At 35.6% G+C, this 26306-nt stretch overlaps 1 protein-coding gene across 1 annotated transcript in view; it reads left to right on the forward strand.

Moving 5' to 3' along the window:
- Window positions 1-26306, forward strand: part of galnt2 (UDP-N-acetyl-alpha-D-galactosamine:polypeptide N-acetylgalactosaminyltransferase 2) — a 112783-nt gene that overhangs the window by 30429 nt on the left and 56048 nt on the right. The window contains exon 2 of the mRNA XM_073833967.1: window positions 24108-24195. Coding sequence (XP_073690068.1) covers window positions 24108-24195 — 88 coding nt within the window. The remainder of the gene's footprint in view (window positions 1-24107; window positions 24196-26306) is intronic.

Below are 26306 nucleotides of genomic sequence, written 5' to 3' on the forward strand. Positions count from 1 at the left end.
GCACAATATAAAACGGACTATTAAGGGATTTATCATAGCTGTTGTTTGACATGGCCGGCTATTTTGCTCACAATATAGAGTTATGTTCGTGAAAAACGACCCACCTGCCCTGGACAGCAATGCTAAGTGTTGGAAAAGAATCTAATCTGATCCTGAGAGGTTTGTTTTAAGGCCCTTTCTCATTAAAAATCTCCCCATGTTTCACTGAAGCCATTAAACTGAAACTGTTGCATATAAAAAATGGTTACAGTTCATTACAAGTACCTGGAACTTATAACAACATTGTGTCAATGTTTATATCATCTTTAATTTATGGTTAAGCAATACCTGGCCTGTTTCCTGGCCATATTAACCATAACCAGGTTAGAGTCTTAAAACGTAGACTTGTTAATATAAAATATATTATATTTATTTGTTTGTTAAATATTGTACCGCAAATGTAATTCTATGATGTTATTGAGTCAGACTTTCCAGTGTTTTCAGTGAACTCCCCAGACACGCTCTCATTTGGTCTTCATTTATGCCTTGTGTAATCTTGTAATGATGTTTTGATTGCTTAATCATGTCCAGAGCTGAATCATATTCCAGAAGGTGAAGTTGGTGCTGGGCTTTCATTGAAATGAAGCCATTTGGTTTAGAAATTACAATAAACTACTGCTTTATTATTACTTTTATTAAACAGGCTGAAGAACTTTAGTCTTCTGGTACAGTGTGTTATGATAAAACACTGAGATCATTGGCTTTAAATCAAGTGTTAACTGACTCAAGTACTGGAGAAAAGCTTGTAAATTTACTCGCAGAGTATCATGGCAGCTTGTGTTTGTTTAAAACTCCCGACATGTCCTTCAACGTCTTGTCATTCCAACCAAAAAGAGAATAGCTCAGCGAGTTAAGAAACTTAAAATAGATTTTTTTTCCAAGACAAATGGAAAGTGTTCAGGTATCGCATCCTTGGAAACTGTGGATCTGTTCGCACAGGACGCATTCTTTCGTCTGTCTGCCCTGTTTTTCTTTGTAAATTTGCAACTGAACCGGCGTCTTTGAATGTTTTGACTTGTTTTGTTCCATTAGTGCTACATTTTACAGGCACATTGTCAGGTAAAAAAACAACTTTTAACCTCTTTACAATATTTTTGGGTTTACACAATAATATGTCATGTGGAAAATTAACCTTATGTTACTATATAATGTGTTTTAGCACTTTTTTTAATTGACCATTCGGCATCCAGGACAAGAATGATTGAGAATGATGAGCAGGTCATACGCTATTAAGTCCTAATACTGTGTTGTAGTTTGTTACAGTAAGTTTAAATGCATTTAAGGTCAGAAAACATAGTAATTTTCTCAGAATATACATTTAATATTAGAATTATTTTGCAATGATTTTGAAACTATTCACTTGAAGCAGTTCTGAGCTTAAGGTCTGTAAACCCCTCTCTTCCATAAGCCTACTCTGCTCTGATTGGTCAGCTGACCAAATCTGTTGTGATTGGTCGTTCCGTATACAATGCAAGCGAATCGTGCCCGCTGCTAAACTGTAAACACTTCACAAAACAATAATGGTGGATACGTTAGCTGAGTGCTAACGTGACTAAGGGTGCTTTCACATCTGTGGTTCGGTTCATTTGGTCTGGACCAAGAGCAAAAAATTATACATTGTAGCATTTTCCTGCCGTTTTGGGTCCTTTTCACACCACACTGATTGCTCTGATCCGAACCAGTTGAAACGAACCAAAATGCAGTCATGTGACAACATCCACATCACTCGTTGGCCAGATTGTCTCACTGAACCACTGATCTATAATAGAGAATTATATAGATCAGTGTGTTGAACGTATTTCCTAAACTGTTAGGGGCCATTCACATGTCCCGTCTTTTGCGCGCTCAAGCTCGTTATTTCAAATGTAGACGTGCAGTATGCGCGCTCAGAATGGAAGCGACGTGGTCGCGACGCGCATGTTTTTCCATTCGTGAACGCGCCGCATCGAGATAAAAACATCGCAACTTTTCAGAATGCTGCAAGCGCACCGCAGGTCATGTGACATAAACCAACCAATCAGCTTCATCCTTTCCCTTAATAACATTGAAAGCATTGACAAGTTGGAGAAACAGCTTATCATAGCTGTACAGGCGTTTTCCATTTGTTTTTAGGCGCGACATGTGAACGGCCCCTTAAACAATGAGAAAGATTGTGATGTTCTTGTGAGTTTTCGAAAGTTGGGACCTATATGATCATCAGACCAAATTTATGAGGCTCCGCACCTCCTCACAACTCCAAGTTTGTCCGCGAGCTGTCATGGGGCTATGTTGCTAAAGCGCTAACTGTCAACAAATACTTGTCCTCATCCCATAATGAACAGCGCAGCGGACTACGGCAGCTGGATTAGTCCAAAAAGGCGCAGTACTTTTTGCGGTTGGGTCTGTTCTAGTTCAGTTCATGTTCTCACTACAAACGAACCGCTCCAGTGTTCGTTTGAAAGCGTACCGAGACCACCTCTTCAAGGAGGTCTCGGTACGCTTTTTTGGTCCGCTTTTGGTGCGCACTCGAGTGCGATTGCTACATTCACACCTGCCCAAACGAACCGCACTAGAGTTCGTTTTCCCTCTTGGTGCGATTCAACCGAACTAAATAAGGCAGGTGTGAAAGCACCCTAAGGGTGTGTTCACACTTGTAGTTTGGTTCATTTTGGTCCTGGTCTGCTTGGTGTTCACACTGGCATTTTTGCCAGCAAACCTAAAGATACCGAACCTAAAGGCATAGTGATACGTTCACTACCTGATTGGCATAGCCAGTAGCCTATACAGTAGTCAGCATTTGACGTGGGTCTAAACCTTTCATCAAAGTTGTCCTAAAACCAAAACAATAACAGTTCTTGTCTTAGGACAACTTTGAACTTTTCTGATCCACTTCAAATGTTGACTACTGTGTTTCGTGATGGAACTTGCCAAACACTCCAAACAAAAGGAAAAGGTGCGTTCGACTTATAACGGTGCTTCGGGTGTATGACATCAAAATGTCACTGATTGTTCTGCTTAGTGCCGCTTTAAGTCGAATACACGTAATGTCGTCTGCTGGACTAAACACGCTCAATGTTGCGTGTATGTTGCTATATTTTCACCACCTGCAAACTCACAAAGAGCTCATAAAAGGCACTTTACCTCCTTGTTGCTCCATGTTTGCCCTCTGCTCATTTTGTTTTCAAAACACCGCTTGTTCCCTTCGTGAAATCATGTCGCATAGAGTCGCATCTTGTCATTACTTCCTGTTTTTAGTTAGTTTAGAATTATTTGGTCCGTGTTGCGTTCATACTTCATTCAAACCGCACCTGAGTTCATTTGGAAGTGGACCAAGACCCATCTTTTTAGCAGTCTCGGTCCGCTTGTTTGGTGTTTACTAGGGTTTGAATGGCCACTTATTTAGAGCAATCGCACCAGAGTTTGTTTTAATCGAACCAAACATGACGAGTGTGAACACGCCCTAACTGATGAAACAATACAGTTTGTAAACCAAAATATGTCTACATTTTTTTTATTAAATGAATTAGAACAACGACAGTCTGCATTAATCAACACATTCTTAGGAAATGAGTGGGTTCACAGCAAATTATCAGAACTATTTCAGTAAGACAGTAACGGCGGGGATTATGCTAATGTATTACCGAGTGACATATATCAGTAACAGGCAGAAGATTTGAAAATATGATGACTTAAGGCAGCTCAGAGTCGACTCTTTCTCTTTCTTTTGAGAGACAATATATTTATGTATAATGCACTTTTTGATTAACAACTTTGCAGACTGTTTACATTGAAGGATAGCTGTTACAAACTTCAAAGAAGATATTTTTCGAAAACCCATGTGACTTGCTCTTTAAAGCTTTTAGTATATTATTATACATTATCCACTAGACCGACAGTATGCAGTCTAGTATGTCCTCTCTTAATGTCCCTTTCTCTCCTGTTCTCCTGGTTTCATATTTCCTCAGCGGGCAGTTAAAGATGAGTGGGCAGGATTGAGTGACAGTGAGGTTGGCCGTTAATGCTCCTGCCACATTCAGCCGACTCCGGCACCTCGCTCGGACTTTTTATTGGGAAATTGGAAACAGTGGGTAGTCTGGTGGAATAACGCTGTGTAGATGCTTTTGTGGAGCATGTCTTTAGCCCAGGCCTTGGTAACCATGGTTACAGGCTCCTCTGCTCGCAGAAGACCCTGAGGAGTCATGGCTGTTTGATTCACCATTAGAAGAGCCGCCTGAAACGTAAATGCTGTAATAAATAGCTGATTGGATTTCATTACATTTACACACACTGGATGTGGCTTTCACTAATCTCAAGTGTTTTGCTCAGTTTGGGGTGGTTAGAGAAAAAGAAAGGTAGTAACATTTGCTATTGTTAGGTCTGATCACACAAGTGTTTGATCGAATTCTAATTATTTGTGATAACTGCAATTTAATGCACACTTTAAATCACATTAAAATGCTAGTAAGGTTTTCTTAAGAAATTGGCAATGATGTGGGTGCCTCAAATAGAAACGCCTTTACTCACCCTCAAGCCATTCTAGGTGTATAAGACTTTCGTCTTTCAGATGAATACAGTCGGAGTTGTATTAAAAAATGTCCTGGCTCTGAAAGGCTTTATAATGGCAGTGGATAGGTGTTGAGATTTTGAAGCCCAAAAAACTGCATCCATCCATCATAAAAAGTAAAAAGTCAGTCAGCAGAAGCTATAGATTACAGTTTAAAATATGGATTTTTTCTTACACAAATGCATCGCTTCGCTTCCGAAGGCCTTTATTAAGCCCTTGGAGCAGTGTGGAGCACTTTTTATGATGAATAAATGCACTTTTTTGGACTTCAAAATCTCACCACCCATTCACTGCCATTATAAAGAAGCTTGGAAGAGCCAGGGCATTTTTCAATATAACTCAGTATTGCATTTTATTGAAAGAACAAAGTCATACATCTAGAATGGCTTGAGGGTGAGTAAATCATGCGATCATTTTCATTTTTGGATGAACTATCCCTTTAAGGTCATTTCCATTGTAAATGTCATTGTCAGCCCTAGTCATTGTTTAGAAAGAGCAAAAATAAACATTTCTAAGAATTGGAGTATGAAGAATTTTAGGATATTAAGCATTTGCAAAACCAGGATTACACATAACACATGCTATTTATGTCTCTGTGTGTGCATTTTTGGTTTTTGTCTGTCTTTGATGTATCAATGTATCAATCAATATTTAACTGCTAGAAGATGCGTCATTTTCTACTAAAGGTATTGAAGGGTAATTCTTAAAAAGATCTCTGTAAATTGGCTTGCCAGGATTTGATATGAGAAGTGATGCTATGTGAGTTAGTATGTTTCATACTTGATTCCTGCTAAATGACAGTTTTATCATTGCTGTTTGCAACAATTTCTTCTGGTTTCCAACAGACTGTAGTACTTTTTCTTCCGAGTTGCTTTTCCCTGTAAATCTTGATCTTTTTTTCTCAGTGTTTGCTGGCAGCAATAGTTCAGTTATTGGTTGCAGTCCATTATGGCAAAATGTGACTGTGTCTGACTGCAGGGTTTTGTGGAGGATATAGCCAGCAATTACTTTTTAATGATTCTCAACTACTTCAGTAGTGACTATAATAACAGTTTGGTCATAACTCCATTAGTGCATCGCCTTCACCCATAGCCTTATGTATCGTCTTCAACATGTCATAACATTTTTCATTTAGTGTGTGTGTGTCTTATGCCACTTTCCTTTATGTGCTTGATGTAAGTGATTTTGTCCATTAAACCGCTTTTTAGATGGTTGTTGCTTTTATTTTGTTTCTGTCTCCACGAGGTTTCTCTTTCCATGAGAGATTCTTCATGTTTTTGTTCGGTGTAAATGCTAGTTAAGAAATGCCTTTGCATGCATGCATCTGTTTTGTGTTGGCTAAATGTTTGAAAGCACTGTGTTTTTAAAAGCATGCCCATTTTTACAGCGTTATAATGGAGAGGCGCTGCTGTCAATGGATTTCCACTGAGCTCTGCCCAGTGCTGATGCATCAGAAACAAATTCAGGCTGACAGTCACTGGCAGCTTGATTGGTAGCATGTTTTTGGAATTCAAGTGTAACAGAACAGAAGTGATCATTTCTCTAATAGAAAAGATCATGTTTTCATACATTTCACTTATTCTGTGTTGATGGGTTTGATGTTCTTTTGCTTATTTGGTGTTTTTAGATTAGGGATTATGAAGGTTGATTAGTTCTCCAGCAACCAACTTGTGTTTTCCTTTAGCTGCTAACTACTAAATCATAGTCAATGCAACAGTTTTAGGGGTTTAGTAGTTAACTTTATCGGGGTTTAAGTATGTAATTGCTAATTACTCCATAACCATTTGTCGCAAGCTCAAGTGTCTTATTTCGTTGAAATCTTTGGCTCGCGTTGAACAAAACGCATGCCTCGGACTCGAATCTTTGGGTATTTTGCCTTTTTTTTTTAATAACTACTTTTGCAAATTAGTCCTAGGTTTATTACTGGCGATCGGAATCAAACCAGTGCAGGAAGATTCTATGGAGTGTGATTATCAATAATTATGAAAATAACTTTGGACTGTCAGTCACAAAGGAAACACGATATTGCAGTTTTCAAAGGTGTAAACAATTGTATGTTGTGTGTTTTTGTTCACAAACGCACAATATTTGTATCATATTACCTCTTTCCGAATTGCTTTGCTTCATTCTAGAACCACTGCTGTCAATCAAACTGTTAGTTAAATACTTGAAGATGTGGTAAAACTGGACTCTCTAGGTCAATAATTATCAAAATAATTGTAAAGTTTATCCTTTGGGAAGCTATAATGGGGTCGTTTAGAAAAGGGGCCTGTCCAAATATACCCTAAAGCCTAAATGAAAACTCAAAACGTCACGAAACCTGGTGAGCACATACTACAAGTGATTCTAAACAATCATGCAAAGTTTTTGGAAGATTGAACCACAGCTACTGGTATAACAGTCATAAACGTTACCTTAACGTTACCCCCCCCCCCCCCCCCCGGAACCTGAATTGTGACCCTGGACCCACAAAACCAGTCATAAGGTTAAATTTTACAAAACTGAGATGTATATATAATATGAAAGCTCAGTAAATAAGCTTTCTATTGATGTATGGTTTGCTAGGATAGGACAATATTTGGCCGAGATTCATCTATTTGAAAATCTGGAATCTGAGGGTGCAAAAAAATCAAAATCCTGAGAAAATCACCTTTAAAGTTGTCCAAATTAGGTTCTTAACAATGCATATTACTAATCAAAAATTACATTTTGATACATTTACAGTAGGAATTTTACAAAAAATCTTCATGGAACATGATCTTTACTTAATTTCCTAATGATTTTTGGCATAAAAGAAAAATATGCAATAATTTTGACCCATGCAATGTATTTTTGGCTATTGCTACAAACATACCCCAGCGACTTAAGACTGGTTTTGTGGTCCAGGGTCACAATTTAGCAGCTTTGTTCACTGGCACAACTATGATAAGAACTCAGCACTGAACAATAACGATGATCCAGAACCATTTGACAAATCTGCAACTAAAACCAGTCATAATAGTCAATATTTTGAAACTGAGATTTATACATTATCTGAAAGCTGAATAAAGAGCTTTCCATTGATGTATGGTTTGTTAGGATAGGACAATATTTGGCTGAGACACAACTATTTGAATATCTGCAAAAAATCTAAATACTGAGAAAAACGCCTTTAAAATTGTCCAAATGACGTTCTTGTCAAGTCATATTACTAATCTAAAAAATTAAGTTTTGATATATTTATGGTAGGAAATTGACAAAATACCTTCATGGAACATCGTTACTTATAATGATTTTTGCCATAAAAGATCATACAATGTATTGTTGGCTATTGCTACAAGTGGAGTGTCTTTAAGCCAGTCACGTTTGTGTTAGCAGCCACGTCTTAATTTATTGGCTTGCACCATGCATGTAACTTTGAATAATTTAATGCTCTGAGTCTTGTCAAATTCTGGCTCGAGTTGGTAAGGATTCTGGATGGACACTTAATTGTTTCACCGGTGAGGGGATTTTCTCTTTGAGTAAGATTTGACGATATTCTCCCTGTTCAGCACTTCCATTTCACTTCACTTCGCGGTCTGCAAACAGAGCAGCTCTGAATCTTAAGCAAACAGAGTTGTCTGGATTTCTCTGTGCAAATCCTCATCAGCACTGGCATTTTAGCTAGTTAATTGGGGTCTTGTGTTCTCGGAGGCTCTGTGTGTGGAAAAATTAGCGTTCATTCAGCCACACTAACCTGACAGGTCCTGGTCAAATCAACTCACAGGTTCTGAGCAGCTCTCCTGCCGTGGGATGATGGGATTGAGGCTGTGGCCATGGGCTGTCAGCGCACGCAGGGTGCCGTGGTTGATCTCTTGGCAGGTAATTGCAGTAATTCTGTGATGCTGGACTTGATAAGCGAGCTGTCTGTGGGTGGGAGAACAGAGGTTTTGGCTCTTCAAAGCCTCTGCGCTCTGGCCAGGTGCTCTTCATTAGTTATACCAGCCCTGGGCAGCATGCTAATGGTTTTTTCTCATTCCGTCAGTGTTACCAAGCAGCGAAAATGCAAGGTCATTTACCTCTGCTTAACGTGTGAGCTGTAGCTCTCTTATCCTGTTAATTAAGGATGGGGGTTTAATGACTAGTCATCCAACAACCAACTAGTAGATTAGCGAGCAGAGATGCTTTTATTAGTATACATACAAACACCTCCCTCAAGAAATGGATATGATTGGGGTGAGGTGAATCTGAAACCGCTCCAATTATTTAGGGCTTGCTCAAGACCAAAGTGGAATAGAGAGAGACATAAAGGTCAATGGCACATGAGAGTGTCTATGATAAAGAAAAAGTCTAGTTTAAAACATGTAACAAGTTAAAAATGTTGGTTTAAAAAAAAAAAAAACTTTTTCAGAAAACATTCAAATTAAATGACTCTAAAACATAATGTGGTATAACAAAGTAATAAGATATTTTCTATACACCTTAATTATGCTTAATTGTACACACATTTAGCATTTTCAAACGTTTTTAAATATATTTTTCAAGTTAAAAGGTTTTTTGTGTGTGTGTGTGTGTGTGTGTGTGTGTGTGTGTATATATATATATATATATATATATATAAATAAAAATAAATGATTTTGTTCACATAATGTGTGTGCATGGATATATTTAAGAAAAATGTTATGTTTATATATTAAATATATTTATATTAATCACATGAATAAATATAAATGCTAGGGATGGCGAAAACTAAAAAATTTCTTGACCGACCACCGAGCCTCATTAGCCGGTTGAAACCGGTTAACCGATTAGTTTAATATGGTACGCTATTTGAAATAACAGCCATTTCGAGCCGCGCCTGCAATTTCGCAACTCTGTCGCATCTCTCTGCCGCTCTGCCTCCCGCACACACACGCGCACACACACACACACACACACACACACACACACACACACTGCCACTCACGTCACTTTTTTAAAATCCACTACAGCGCGAAACATGAGTCCCGCTAACGCGGCGCCGAAGAGCTTGTTGTATGTAATCGTAGGACAAATGGCTCCTTAGTTTCAAATGGTTTGGGTACAAGGTGATCGCTTTGAAAATAAAGACGTTTGTTTTGGTTAGAAGCTCATTTGAAACATTGCCACGGCTCATTTAAGAAAATGACAGCTCCGAAGAGACGCCGCTTTAGTTGAGGTAGTGCTAACCATAATAAAGAAAGATGATGATCATCATCACCTTATCGGTTACCACTGAAATGTAGATGTAATGTATTTCCAAATCTAAGCCCATCTTATGCGGAATGTTGCCTAATAGACTGCAACATGATAAAACCAATGGATAAAACAGGCACCTTCAGAATGCGTAAAAGACGCACCGGCACTTTTTTTTTTAACCGACTACCGACAACTTTGACCGGTTAACGTTGATACGGTCAACCACCGGTCAAACGGTCATCGGTTAACATCCCTAATAAATGCATGTAAATATTTTTAAAATATATACTGTATGTTTGTGTACTTATAAATGCATTATAAATATACACTTTTATATATTATGTAAACAAAAACCAGTCTTAAGTAGCAAGGGTATATTTGTAGCTATAGCCAACAATACATTGGGTCAAAATAATTTATTTAAAAAAATATATTTTATTTTAAGTAAAGATCATGTTCCATGAAGATAATTTGTAAACTTCCAACCATAAATATATCAAAACTTAATTTTAGATTGGTAATATGCATTACTAAGAGCTTCATTTGGACAACTTTAAAGACAATTTTCTCAATATTTTGATATTTTTGCACCCTCAGATTCCAAATTTTTAAATAGTTGTATATCGGCCAAATATTGTCCTATCCTAACAATACATCAGTATATATAGTAGTATATATACAATACAGCTTTGAGATGATGTATAAATCTCAATGTAAAAAAATTTACACTTATGACTGGTTTTGTGGTCCAGGGTCACATACAGTACAGACCAAAAGTTTGGACACACCTTCTCATTCAAATGAATGAGAAGGTGTGTTCAAACTTTTGGTCTGTACTGTATATTTTTCTGTTTATTAAAGTTTTTACTCTATATTTGTGCAGTTTTCAGTGGGTTAGTGATATTTTTTAAATATATAAAATAAATATATAAATTAATAAATATTTTTTTTAAATGGGTTTTTATACAAAAACTGCTTTTTTATGTAAAATTCACTTTATAAAAGACCCACATTTCTAACTTTAATTCATGGGGATAACATGGATAATTTCACATGGTTTAGTGTAAGATTTTTGCCCATCTTTTGGAAAATCCAGTTTTAAAAGTAAAAAACAACAACTACAAATAACTTTTACCAGTAGGTGGCTGCAGAGCTCCACTATTTGCTATTTGACCACCTGAAAAAAAAAATTTTCACAAGTTTTTTCAGTTGAGTTCATATCTACAGTACAGACCAAAAGTTTGGACACACCTGAATGAGAAGGTGTGTCCAAACGTTTGGTCTGTACTGTATATGAATTAATACATATATTTTCGCTAACCTTGCCTTTTCATAAAACGATTGAATCTGAGACTAAATCCCCCCCAAAAAGCATATTGAACATAACTTAATAATTTTAAAGTTATTTAATGTATTATTTTGCCTTTTTTAGTAAGTAAATAGATCCAAATATATAAATACTAGGGCCGGGACTTTAACGCGTTAATTTAGATTAATTAATTACACAAAAATAACGCGTTAAATTTTTTTAACGCATTTTAATCGCACTTAGTTTTGCACCGCGGAACGTTTCTCACTGGATGAGATTCCGCGGACTGATTATACTGGAGCACCAACTAGCGTTCAGGTTCAGACAAGCTGCGTCCGTCCTAAATAGTATTGTATGTCCCAAATCGTAGTATGTTCAAAAAAGCATCCAAAGATTCCCGGATGGTCTACTACTTAACGATCAATGCACACTCTTAACGGCTAATATTGCCCGCAACACACTGCGCGGTGAATGAGGATTCGATTAGAACTACAAACACGCATAAAAAGTGTTAAAAACTACAAACATGGAGGATATCCGCGACCAACGGACAGGTAGAGAAAGGGGTTTGAGTGATAAATAATCAGTGTGTAACCTGATAAAAAATATTTTTTAAATGTTATCCGCGTTATATTCCATGTGCAGCAACATTTATAATGATAGGTTTGGTCATTAACGTTTAAATGCATAATTAAGCAAACACAAGAGCAGAGTTCTCAGCATGAAAGACTCGATAAAGAACTTGCTACACTTTATGGCAATATTGCACTGGTCTGTTGGACTTGGTTGAACAAAAATAAACAATATTTTGTTGCTTAAGCTGTCATTATTCAATGGTATACTAAAAATCCATGTAAAAATCTTAATTCTCACTGTTCTCAGGTCAAATATTTAAATGCGATTAAAATGCGATTAATTAATTACAAAGCCTCTAATTAATTAGATTAAATTTTTTAATCGAGTCCCGGCCCTAATAAATACATCACACCATTGAAATAAAAAAAACATACATTTGTATTTTTTCCATATCCCCACTGTTAATAACTGTAAATCTATTCTCTTTTTCCTCTAGCAGAGAGCATTTGTTGACTGAAGCTTTCATCACATGCTCAACTTTTTCAGTTGCCTTTGTTCCAGCTATATCTCAGCTTATAATGTGTTATTGCATATTTCAGAGTGAAAGGAGGAGTTGAACTGCCTTCTTAGGACTCTTTGTTTTATTGTCTTTAGGTCCGCCACACCTAGTCTAATGTTGGAAATCCAGCACAATGTAATCATTAGAGCTCTTGGCCAACTTTTCAGCCAGCATGCAAAGAGTGGGGCTGGTTTCGGCAAACACGAAAGCGTGACTCATGCCAAAGATGCAAATTTTGGGAGTTAGAGTTTCAATTTCAGATCCAAAATCTAGCATACAGATGGTGAAAAAAGTTACTGTCTCTATGGACGAAGCAGCTCAAGCTTTATTACCTGAAATAGAGAGAAAAGAAGTCTGTTTGAACCTTTATCATGCGCCCCATCGCTGTGTCTGTCTTGGCATGATGCAGAACTCCGTCACTGAGCCTTAGTCATTAACAGACATCTGTTGAACTATTATCTTGTGTAGTAGCAATATCCAAATTGCTTTGAGTTCTGTGATGGATTCAAGATCAAAAATTGAGTGATTATAGGAGCAAATGTTACATAATTAGAATAGTGAGAGTAGTGTAAAAACACAGGACTTAATGCATTTATAGCAGAACAACATTAGCACAATGGAAAAATCTTGTTTGTGTGAAGAGCTTCTAAAGTATCATGAAAGAAACTTGATTGAAGCATAAGTCAGCTTCTGGTATTTTTTAAAGGTCCACCTAAAGATAAAAGAAACATTTGGTTGGTTGGTTAATTGAAGAGACTGGTCTAGTAGAATGATTTCTAAAAGATCATGTGACATTGAAGACTGGAATTCAGCTTAGAAATTACATTTTAAAATATATTAACTGGCCCTTTTGTGTGTGTCTCTTATATTCAGCTCTGGTTTCATTATCATTCACTCAAAGACATTATTGCATTAAATTAAATTAAATGTAAAATAGTAACGATGGGATACGCTGCTGATTTGATGATTCAGTTTCTTGGGGCACCGTTGGATTCTTAAATACAGTATATTAAATATGGGAATTAAATTTGTGGTCCTTTGTGATGAGTAGTCAAGATATTAAGCAGTCAGTCAGTCCTGTACTTTTTCCCCCCCACAATTTTTTGATTAATTGTGATTTTGAATTTTGCGTCTGGAAAAAATAAATGAGAAATACTTGTATAATTTAGAATTCTGCGTCTGGTGCTGCAGTTTGTCAAAATGAAGCAGACTTGGCATATACCACAAGACAAGTTAAATGCATTTGGAAAATGTCTACAAGATTGAGTTATTTTGTATGATTGAGTTATATTAAAATAGTTGAAGCTAGCCCAATTTTACAAATTGTCCAATGTGACAAACTTTTCTTTATTAATTTTTTTCTGTACAAAGTTATTTCATTGCCTGTTTATAATATGGATTTAATCTAATAATCCTTTTATGTCTTGGAAATAAAATGGCTAATTAAATCAGCTTTCATTTTGGTTAATTTTGTAGGCTGACGATTTTAAAATGCCATACAGCTTCTTAATATTGAAAGAAGTTGAAGTTCTCAAATGGTGGACAAATTATGAATCATTCAGAAATCATTCTAATATGCTGATTTGCTTTGCAGAAACATTTTTATCAACATTTTATATATTATGAATTTTAAAAAAAGTTACGTTTATTTTGAATAGAAAGATCCAAAGTTCAGAATGTTATCTGAAATAAAAAGCTTTTGCAACATTATACACACATTATAAACATTATACCATTCAAAAGCTTGGAGTCAGTATAATTTTTAATAAATAATAACGTTTTTTGGGCAAAGAAATGACCTTTTATTTACAAAGGCTGCTTTAAATTGATCAGAAGTGATGATAAAGACATTTATAATGTTACAAAAGCTTTCAATTTCAGATATGCTGTTCCTCTGAACTTTCTTTTATTCAAAGAAACCTGAAAAAAAATTCTACCTGGCTGTTTTCAAAATATTAACATAACAAAATATTATAATAATATTATATATATTATTATCATAATAAAATTAATGTTTTTTTTTCAGCAGCAAATCAGAATATTAGAAGATTCCTGAATGATCATGTGACTGGAGTAATGATGCTAAAAATTCAGCTTTGAAATCACAGGAATAAATTGCATTTTAAAATATATTTAAATAGATGACAGTAATTTTAAATGGTAAAAATATTTTACAGTTTAACAGTTTTTTTTGCTATATCAGATAAATGCAGGCTTGAGAAGAGACTTCTTTAAAAAAAAATGTTAAAGAGCAGTTTTACTAACATCCTGCGCCAGTGCAAACCGTCTTTAAGACTGTGGTTAAAATAGCACTGTCGGGATTTACTAAAGACTCGCAATGAAGAATTAGCGCTGAGAAGGCATGGACACAGTTATTTTTGCGCCTGATCTTATTAAATATGCATTTGCTTTTAGACTCAATTTATGGTATGAGAGTTTTAAAATAAATAACACAGAATTTTCTCCTTCCATCTGCGCTTTTATGGAACTGCGCTCTAACTCTAATTTGCCTTGTTTAGTAAAACTGGCCCTGAAACTCTTAAACTTTTTACCCGTTAGAGTAGAATTCTTTTGTAAAACTTTGGAGATTGAGTGGATATATAAAAACATTCTTAGAATAAATTTTATTCAACTGTCAACTCCTTGACGAAGGTTTCCCATCACTGATCAAATTGAATCTTTAATTAAGCTCTGTTTCACCTGCTTAGAGTCAGAGGCCAGACCGTGACTCATTTCATTCCCCAGTTCACAGCATGACTGCTGATTTCTGGGTGTGACTGGGTTCAATAATTGTCTCCGTTGCCAGCAGGTGAGGCTGAACCTGCCTTGAGTTTTTCTGTCTATGGGGAGTTGCCGTGTCAGGTGGTAGCTGGCAGTCTAATGCAATTCATACACACTCAAGACACATGACGGAATGGCACAGCTGGACAGAAAAACACAGAGCAAACCCTTTTGCCACAAAAACAACAGTTTAGGTCTGGAGCTGTTGGATGGCTCAAGCGGTCAAATGTGTTTGGATATTTTAGTGCTACCATTACAAATATTTACCACCACCTGTCCATTACAGAGCCTGCTTTATAAGGCAAAATCACTTCTAGTTTTCAGCTTTCCCTTTGTTAATTTTTAAAGGCAGCAGTGTACACTAATAGTATTAGTTCAACCAAAAATGAACATTTTCATTAATATTTACTCAACCTCACGTCAAAGTACTTTAGAAGTAGTCCATTTGACTGCTGTAATTTTTTTTTTGAAGCCATATGATGGTAATTGTGTGAGAAATAACTGAAATTTTAGTTGTAGGCCTACATTTAGATTGAGCTGTACTACAGAAATGAATTGATACTAAATTTGAAAACCGAATAAGTGATTAATTCACAAATCAGATATGAACATGCTATGGATAACTACTGTATGCCAGATACAAAGATTTTCAGAGAATAAATATTTAAGCTTTTTTCCGTTCATAATAAAGTGTTTTTTATGCTTTTAAGATGCATTTTTGACATTTGAAGTTTGACATCCCCAGTCTTCATTCACTTCATTATATTAAAAACAGTGGCCAGGATTTTCTTAAAGAAGGTTTGAAATGACATGAAGTTGAATAGATGATGCCAGAATTTTTTGGGTGAATAACTTCAAACTGCATGCCTTAGTGCTCAATTCTAATTTTTGCTCCGATCCAATTTTTTGTATAAGCTGTTCACGTTTTTGTTTTAGATGTGGCCAATATCAGATTTCCAATGTGAACAGATCATTGTTCTGACATTGAACTGACCCGCATGCATAAAAAAAAGACACGAACAGGGTTGCCAGATTTTCATAACAAATTTACAACAAAATAACTTGTGGCAATGGTGAAAAATTACCCCAAATCTGCAGGAAAACTGCGGACTTTCGCACTGCACCGTCATACAGAAGTAAACACAGAGGACATACAGTAAGCAAATAAGCATTTATTTATAGTGCGCACTTCCACTGACTACCTTTCACAACTGTCTTGATAATTGAGTACGTAAAAAAGAAGTAACTCCCATTAACAAGGAATCGTGACAAATGTTAATCTAAAATGACATAAAGGTCGCATGAATCCCGATATGACTGCGTTCACATTGCAAATTATCTGACCTGATTCGGATTCATACCACATGAGGAAGTCCCACAAATTGGGTATCAAAAGATCAGATTCCATGCAGTTTGTGCTGTTCACACTGTCATGAGGAAAACAGATCTGAGTCACATGTGAGCAAAAAATCTGATTTGGGCCACATTTGTCTGCAGTTTGAATGTAATGTGGCTGTACTCTTTAAAAGTAAAAGGGGTTTTCACACTCATACAGTAGAAAGCAGTTTTGTGTTCCTCAAAGAACCTTTCAGTGAGTCTATACAAACATGCAGAGAAAACCAAGCTGGGCATGGCTGAATGTATAGATCGAAAGAACAGCTTGGAGCAGTTTGCTAGAATGTAGTGCATTAAATCTGTCCTCACCTGTGCTGTCAATAAGCTTCCCACCCAACAGTCAGTGGTTGAAGTAATTCACCAATTCCCTTGCTAAATATATTACATTTTGATGTAAATGAAAGATGTCTGTTAATTGCTTCACTCTTTCTGTCTTGGCAGCACAGAATAGACTTAACGAGATTATTTTAGGAAGTGTCAAGCGATATTTGGGGTCGAAGCAGTTTTTTTTTTTCCGCGTTGAATATTTAGCCCTCACATATGGGTTTGTCAAAACGTATGACGTTGCGCATTGAGCTGTGATGAAAAATGTTTTTGATTTGTTTTGACACCCAACCATGGATTGCGAGCGTGTGCCCTGTTCCTGTTGTAGCACAGCACTGTGGAAACTCATTTGTTCCACCCTGTAGCACACAGTAATGAAGGGATAAAATAGTTTTATTTTTTGCTGAGGTGAATTGCATCTTCTACACATTCCTGGCAGCTGACGATGACAGCGGTCGCTCGCGCAAAAGACGTTACTCTCAGAGATGCCATCCTCTCTGCATGTCTGCCTAAAGTATTTTAATAAGGTTTTAATGATTGATGATTCTTCCTGTTCTTGAATTTACTTTATAGCAATGACCTTGTCGTCATAGCAGATTGGTGCTTAAATATGGCAACTAGTGAATTGACCGAAGAAGTATTAAGAGCTTAAGAGCTCTGAAGTGGCACTTTTCATTAATAGGGTTTCTCATATTTCAAGGATGCATGAATTTTATTAATATTTTTATTTTATGATTTTTTTTTTTTTTTTAACTGTAAAAAGAAGCTGCTTTGGAAAATGTTGATTTGAAATATTTAGAGACGTTTTATTATTTAGTTACAAAAAGTTCTCTAGTGTTTAAACTACCAGTCAAACGTTTTCTCATCTGCTTACCAAGACTGCAGTTATTTAATTTAAAAATACAGCAAAATCAGTAATATTTTAAAATATTTTTACTATTTAAAAATAAATTATTTCTATTTGAATATATTTTAAAATGTAATTTATTCCTGTGAGCAAAGCTAAAATTTTCATTTTTACAGAAATTAATACTTTTAATTACCAAGGATGTTTTAAATTGATTAAAAATGATGATAAAGACATTTCTAATGTTACAAAAGGTTTCTATTTTAGGTCAATTCTGTTCTTCTGAAGTTTCAATTTATCAAAGAAATAAAAAAAAAAAGCTGCTCAGCTGTTTTCAACATAATAGTAATAATAAAAAATGTTTTTTGAGCAGCAAATCAGAATATTAGAATGATTTCTGAAGGACTATTTGGCTTTGAAATCACAGGAATAAATAACATTTTAAAAAAGCTATTAAAATAGACAACTGTTATTTTAAATAGTAAAAATATTTCAAAATTGTAATGTTTTTGCTGTACTTTGGATCGAATAAATGCAGGCTTGAAGGAGAAGAGACATTTAAAAAAAACAAAAATCGTACTGTTCAAAAACTTTTGACTGGTAGCGTTTTTTTATTCTTACAGTAACTTGGGTAACACTGAATGGTTTATCTTGAGGATGTATAAACTATAGAAAAAATTGGAAACTTGTTTAACCAGTTTGCAAAATTAAAATAACTTTTACTACAATTGAATATTAGCATATTGAAAATTTGCCAAACCTGAATACTAGACAAGAAGATCAAGACCATTTAAAAATGGTTATATAGTTGTCATTTCAGAAATCATTGGCTCTGTCTTCAATATTTAGCCGGAAAAAATATTACCAAGACTGAGCCCCTCATAACATGAAATGATGAATGGACATAGATAAGAAATTTCATGTGTTCTGAGCACTAAATTAAGTTATCTGGCATGTCATTGCCAATCGCTCATAATAGGTCATGAGCTGTAGAAGAAGACCAGCTGCTGAGGGGAAGCTCTGTGAAGCTTGGCGGTCCTTTCCTCTGTTCTCAGCACTCACTCACACCTGCTCCCTCGCCCTGCTGACCCAAGAGCCAGAATTCCCTAACATGAATCACAATCTGGGTCAGTGAAAACTCTGGCTTTGCTTGAATATTCAGCAAAGGCATTGTGATGATTTGAATGATTTTAGCACTGGGAATTCTAACATTACTTGGTTTATATTAAAGTCATTGATCCATGTCAAAGGCTCTAACAAATTTGACATTGAATAGCTGATCTCCTTTTGTTTTTATGAGGGCCTTTTGAGCACTCTTAAATGCTCAATGCTGACATGTTAATTTGAGGCACTAATACTTCATGTTTAAATTGTGTATAAATTAGTCATAAGTGATTATAATTTTTTTTTTTTACAGTGGAACATGTGTGGTTTTGATCCTTTAAGTCATGTTTTCCTGGGCGTGTAGACTAGAGGCTGGTCCAAGTGGGCTTTGGAAGTGGCTCCGCAATCCCAATCTGCCCTGCCTGTCCAGACTGCACATTTATTTACTGCTAACCTTGGCAGAGGGTCGGGTGTGAATTATTACTAGCTCTCTGTTTTGTTGTGTGGTTGTTTGTTACTCGTGGGCTTGGCCTTGACACGATTGACACAACACCCGTATTTTCCAACATTTGTTATCCAGGGAGCTGAAATGATCTGACTGTTTTGTTGATGCCAAAGCCTTCTGTAGATTGGGTAATCTTCACTTTCTGTTGGCTCATGGCAGTGGTATGCCCTGGATTTGTGGGAATACTGTCTGCTCAGGCTTTCTTCTTGTGTTCATGGTCTGTTTGGTTTTCACAATACTAAACTTTCAGTAGTTGGTACCAGTGGAGTTTCATGATTCTTGATGCCAATTTAGATGCTGTAGCAATCAAATATGCTAATGAACATGATGACCCAAATTTTTTTTAGGATTCTGGTGGTTTAATGGTTTATCGCATTTTTTTTCCTGACAGTACACTTATAGAGGGTTTGCGCTTACTTCACGATTTGGTCAATTACCCGGATGTGCATACATATAGCCGATACTCAGATGTAAACAACAGCATAAATTGCAAAGTTAATGTACTAATGAATACGTTGTTCTTCTAATTTATGGTGTCTAAACCATGGAGAAAATGTGTGGAAGCTGCTAAATCATATAGAGAGGGACTTAGTAAGCAGGAAATGATGCAAATAGGTGGTAAGGATACGTACAAGCAGTATTAATATTAGCCTATTTTTTTACCTATCTGATAGGGCTGCACGATTTAGAGAAAAAATCTAATTGCGATTTTTCTGATCAAAATTGCGATTTGCGATTTAAAATGCGATTTACTACTATTTCATAAAAGAGCTACAGGTTTGATATGGTGGTTTTAACAACACCAAAGAAAGACCAAGCATAATCACAAAGAATGCTACACTGTGCTACTGTTTATTTAAAACCTCTTAAACATTGTTGCCATTTTTTAAATAAAGTTGTCAGTTGTCATTGCAAATTAAGAAAATAACTACAGTATCTTAAATAAAATTACATTAACAATTAAAATTATATAATAAAATATTATCAAAATCTTTTATAATAAAATATATAATACACCAGTCTTAGCAGTTTTATTCTATATTGTCAAGGTTTTTACTGAAGGGTTTGTTCATATAACATTCACACTGATTTTATTATTGCACTTAATATATTTGTGTCTGTAGATTTCAATTTCAATTAATATCTTTAAAAGTTTTTTCCTACACTTCAGAAACACTTACATGCACCTTACTTATTATTGCTCTTTATCTATTTGCATCTGTAGATTTCAGTTACAATACATATATTTAAAAGTTTTTTCTCCACTTCTCCATATATTATAATATTTTATAATAAAATATAATTAAAATCTTAAACTTTTAGGAATCCAAACACACTGTAAACAATTCTGCATAAGTAAAACACTGGTGATAACCTACATTAAGAGACACTTTGTTGGGAAGTTGAGGCGCTGCTCCCGCTCATCTTTTCCAATGGTGTTAACGTTATTTGCTCAGTACATGCAGTAGAGAGCTGCACTCCTACGGGAGTAGCCTACAGCGGGACCCGACGCAACCGAATGCGGCGCAGGACAAAACTTGATGGGCGAGTGCGGGATGCGGGAAAATAAAATGATTCGTGGGACTCCCGCAAAATAGAAATATCTAAACATAAAATATCTAAAAAACAAAACATTGTTATTCTTCTATTGCACAAAAGCGACAAGATCTAGTATATAACTTACAACTATGATTAGTGAGCACAATAGGCTGTCATCAAAGGTGTTTAAGTTAGAATTAAAAAAAATAAAAAAACTATATAGGTTACTTTTATGCGGGCTTTTGCGTGCAGGAGCGGGACAAAACATGAATGTCGAAGCGGGAACTGAACGAGATAAACATAGGCCTATTTCTGCGGAGGCGGGACTGAAAATTACATCCCGTGCATGTCTCTACATGCAGTGTTAAAATGCCCCCTATTGGTTAAACTCTGCATCAAACGTAATATAAGCATGAAGACGTAATATGCACATGAAGCGACCTGTCAAAAACGACTTATATGCTTGTTACCACATTTGATAATCAATCGAAATAATCGCAGCTCTTGCGATTTGAAAATCGCACCCTTTCAAATCGCGATTTCGGTTTAAAAACGATTAATCGTGCAGCCCTACTATCTGATCAGAAATGATAAAAACAAACAAGAAGATTTTAAGATTCTTGCTCCAGAAATTCTGGTTCAGTTTGGTCAACCATAAACGCCTTTTGTTCCTCAGACAGTTTTTTTGCACTCTTCTCCTTGATTTGTTATAACTTTTGGCAGTCTATAGTACTTAAAAAAAAAATCCCAGTCTGACTGATTAGTACAGCCCAAAACATGACAATAATTCACCATTTTCAGCAGCAATAATCCGCTAAATACGCGAGTATTGCTCGGTTCAGTGGCGTTTTTTACGTTTAGCGCCGCTATTATGGCCGATTTAATGACGTTTCGTGAAAACACTCTATATTAATCAGAATGCATGAAACAGTTGTAGAACGTTTCATAACACGTTCATAACACAGCAAGTGTTCTCCATTCTAATGTGTTTTTAACTGTATAATATACATTTTAAAATTTACATCCACTACTGGCCGTGTCCTAAATTTCCAGAATGCCGTGCGTTGCTGACGTCACATTCCCATATACTATAAACAAAGCAGCACTACTTTTAAATATTACATTATATGCATTATACAGAGGTGAGATGAAAAGAAAATACCAGCTAAACTTTTCTAAAAATGACCATTTCCTCTCAAATGCATTTATATAAACCCTATATAAAAGTTCAGTATTTATAATTTTCTTCCTATATTTTGTGCATCGTGAACGATGAGCTTGATCTGCCTGCTACAGAATGTTCTACTTTTTGCTTCAGTATTTAGTACCTCTGTTTATATGCCCAGTTAAAGGAGTAGTTCGCTTTCAGAACAAAAATGTACAGATAATTTACTCGCCCCTTTGTCATCCCAGATGTTCATGTCTTTCTTCAGTCATAAGGAAATTATGTTTTTTGAGTAAAACATTTCAGGATTTCTCTCCATATAATGGACTTCTATGGTGCCCCCGAGTTTGATCTTCCAAAATGCAGCTTCAAAGGGCTCTAAACGATTCCAGTCGAGGAAAGAAGGATCTTATCTAGCAAAACGATGGGTTATTTTCTAAAATAAATTGCAATTTATATACTTTTTAACCTCAAATGCTCGTCTTGTCTAGCTCGGCAAGATGAGCATTTGAGATTAAAAAGTATATAAGTTGTAAATGTTTTTAGAAAATAAACGTTTCGCTAGATAAGACCCTTCTTCCTCGGCTGGGATCATTCAAAGCCCTTTGAAGCTGCATTTAAACTGCATTTTGGCAGTTCAAACTCGGGGGCACCATAGAAGTCCATTGTATGGAGAGAAATCCTGAAATGTTTTCCTTAAACACCATTTCTTTACGACTGAAGAAAGAAAGACATGAACATCTTGGATAACAAGGGGGTGAGTACATCATCTGTAAATTTTTGTTCTGAAAGTGAATGCAGTATGCAGTTAACAGGGATCTCCTCTCAATTAACGATGCTGTATACATTGTTTAGGCCCTAGTACTATTTGCGTAATTCACCATTTAAACAGGAATAGGGGATTTGCGCTTACGTCACGGTTTGGTCAGTTACCCAGATACACAGCCATATTGGCGATACTCGGATGTAAGCAATTGCATGGTTAATGTGGTGTTCTGCTAATTTATGCTGTCTAATGGGCGGTACATACAAGCAGTATTACGATATTAGCCTAATATTTCACCTACCTGACTGGAAAGATGATAACTCCTCAGCTCAGACAGTTTTTTTTTTCTCCACTTTTCTACTTGATTTGTTAAATCTTTAGTACTCCAAATGTTTTTTCAGTCCAACCGATTAGTAAAGCCCAAAACATGACAATAATTGACAATTTTCAGCAGCAATAATTACCAAAATTAGTGAGTTTCATTCGGTTCAGTGGCATAGTGAAAACACTTTATATTAATAAGAATGCATAAAACAGTATTCCTCCATTCCCCTGTGTTCTCTTTTGGTTACATGCTGCTAATAATAAAATGTAGTGGAGGCAGAGAAGGATAATAACTTTGTGTCTACAGATTATAGACTAGTCTAAAAGACTTGCAGGCTCAAGGAAAACATCATCAGAAAGCACTCAAAATGGACTTTAATGAACAGCTTGCACAAAACAGGGCCTCAGGTTTGCTGCTCGTCACAGAGATTACCGTAATTTCCATAATAGGCAAACACAGTGTTTTTCATTCGTCTTGTTTGAATGTTGTGACAGCATTTGGGCACTAAATAGTTGTAGCTTGTGCTTGGTACTAAAAATACCATGAAAAGACTTTGTGTGGTTTAATACTTTTCGTTTTTACTATTGATTTTTGACTTCACTGATGTATAGTGAATATTAATTACTAATGAGGAATGTGATCTTTATTGTAAGCATTCATTGTGTTCATTACCATCTGTTTTTGGCATCTTGCTTGGTCTTTTAAAAGCAGATTATAACTGTTATTTGTTTTTTAAAAGATTGAGTTGTTTTTCACCTTGGTTGATTATTTGCTGCTAGAATTCCCATTAAAAGAGAATGAGTGGATATGATCAAACTCACCAGGAGAATAAAGAGAATAAAACACAGCACAAGCTCCTGGTCATGGGATCTGCGGTTACTACAGCAACTAGACTGAAATGAACTTATTTTATTATTAAAATTGGACTTAATTTTGGGGTTTGGATGAATTTGGCAGAAATATCATCTTCTGTTCTCTTGAAGAGTTTGCATGAAGAAAAATGTCAGGTCAGAGTACTCTGAATGTTTTACTGTTGTACCAAAGGCAGTATAATGCGGCACCAATGCAGCAGTTACTCTTAAATTTGTTGTTCAATTACCATTCTAACCTGTGCAGCATGCCTTCATGCTCATGATTTGTTCCTCTCTTTGGCAGGATGACTGGAGTGGCATTAATTCAAACAGAATTCAATCACACCTCAATGCAGATGACAAAGCCCAAAGCCTAGAGACCCTTCCTCCAGGTAAGAGCCAACCTGACAACCCTTGTGCATAATCAGCTCATGTCAGGATTAGCCCGCTCTCATAATTCAAGTTTTCTTTTTCCGTACCAGATGAATAATGAAGCGTTTCTTCTCAGGGAATCGCTCAAAGATGGACTTTAATGAACAGCTTGTACAAAACAGGGCATGAGGTTTTTCTTCTCCCGTAAACAAAACTTAACATAAAGGTTTTCCTGCAGAAGTAGGTGTGAGGATTGAGGTTGCCTAAAATGCATGAGAGTGATTTTTGACTGGCCTGTAGGCAATAATTTAGCATCTTCACTCTATTCCCTTTTGGAAATGTACTCCTTTGTGATCCAACCAAACTTAGCCTTAGATATTAACATATGCTTTTTATAGACTTCCTGCATTTAAAAGCAGTATTGTAGTAAGGTTGTGAATGCATTATTTATCTGGCTCATTAGTTTCCATGTCATGCAATCGCTCTGGAACTGAGGTCCACGGAGAGCTGTTCTATTAAATTTGTCATAAACATCAGATTAAATTCATGTTTCGTAGTGTGCCATACAATATGTTTCCTGTCTGTTGTTGTTCTCCCAGGCACCGTTTCAGGGAATCATCAGTAGTTTCTTGTCTCCTTGTGTTACTCTTGTAATTTAGGTCACCCAGAAGATTTCCATGAAGCAGAACAGTCACCCAGGAGTACCTGATTTCATCTGTAATAATTAAGAGAACAGATTTAAAGTGATAGTGTGTCTAAAATTACCATCTGCTCACCCTCATGTTGTTACTGTTTATTTTTTTCCTTTCCAGGAACACGAACATAAAAACTTGGTACACAAATAACCATGCAATTAGGATTTTTGTTTAGCGTTTCCAAGCAATAGCCTGTAGTTTAGAGAGCGAGTGAGTCAACAGAGCTGAATAGAAAGAGTCGAATGAACAGTTCAGTCCATGATTTAGTTCATGATTATTTTACTATATGTGCATATATTTATATGGGATATATATACACTACCAGTCAAAAGTTTTTGAATAGTAAGATTTTTAATGTTTTTTAAAGAAGTCTCTTCAGCTCACCAAGTCTGTATTTATTTGATCTAAAGTACAGCAAAAACAGTAAAATTTAGGTATTTTTACTATTTAAAATAACTGTTTTCTATTTAAATATATTTTAAAATGTAATTTATTCCTGTGCTTTCAAAGCAAAATTTTTAGCATAATTTCTCCAGTCACATGATCCTTCAGAAATAATTCTAATATTCTGATTTGCTGCTCAAAAAACATTTATTATTATTATTATTATTATTATTATTATTATTATTATTATTATTATTATTATTACCATGTTGAAAATATTAGAGTAGACTTTTTCAGGTTTATTTAATGAATATAAAGTTTAGAAGAACAACATTCATCTGAAATAGAAATCTTTTGTGACATAATAAATGTCTTTATCATCACTTTTAGTCAATTTATAGCATCCTCCTTGCTAAATAAAAGTATTAATTTCTATCATTTCTATCCTTCTTTAAACAAATATATATATATATCACTGAAGACTGGAGTAATGATGCTGAAAATTTAGCTTTGATCGCAGGAATAAATTACATTTTAAAATATATTCAAATAGAAAACAGTTATTTTAAATAGTAAAAATATTTCACAATTTTACTGTTTTTGCTGTACTTTGGATCAAACAAATGCAGACTTGGTCGGCAGAAGAGACTTATTTAAAAACATTAACAATCTTACTGTTCAAAAACTTTTGACTAGTAGTGTAGATAACCCACATGTCGTCTGCATACATTTGGATCTTAGTGTTGGGATAGACGAATGAAAGATTATTAATACAATGTGAAAAGCAATGGACTCAAAATAGATCCTTGGGGAGCACCTGTGGACATGCTTATATGTTTTTAGACACAAAGGACACTCTTACAATTTTTTTTTTTATTGTAACAGTTCTTTGGTGCACCAACTGAGTCAAGTCAGTATGGAAGAAAAATAACTACAGTCTTCTAGAATTTTTTTGTAATATTAAATGCAAATTAAATTCTGCAACCAAGCATGAAGTATGTGCTCACTCTATGTAGGGTTGGGGAATAGATCACGTTACCGTGTAGTGGTTT

The sequence above is a fragment of the Garra rufa genome, chromosome 2, assembly GCF_049309525.1.
Source record: "Garra rufa chromosome 2, GarRuf1.0, whole genome shotgun sequence".
Taxonomy (NCBI): domain Eukaryota; kingdom Metazoa; phylum Chordata; class Actinopteri; order Cypriniformes; family Cyprinidae; genus Garra; species Garra rufa.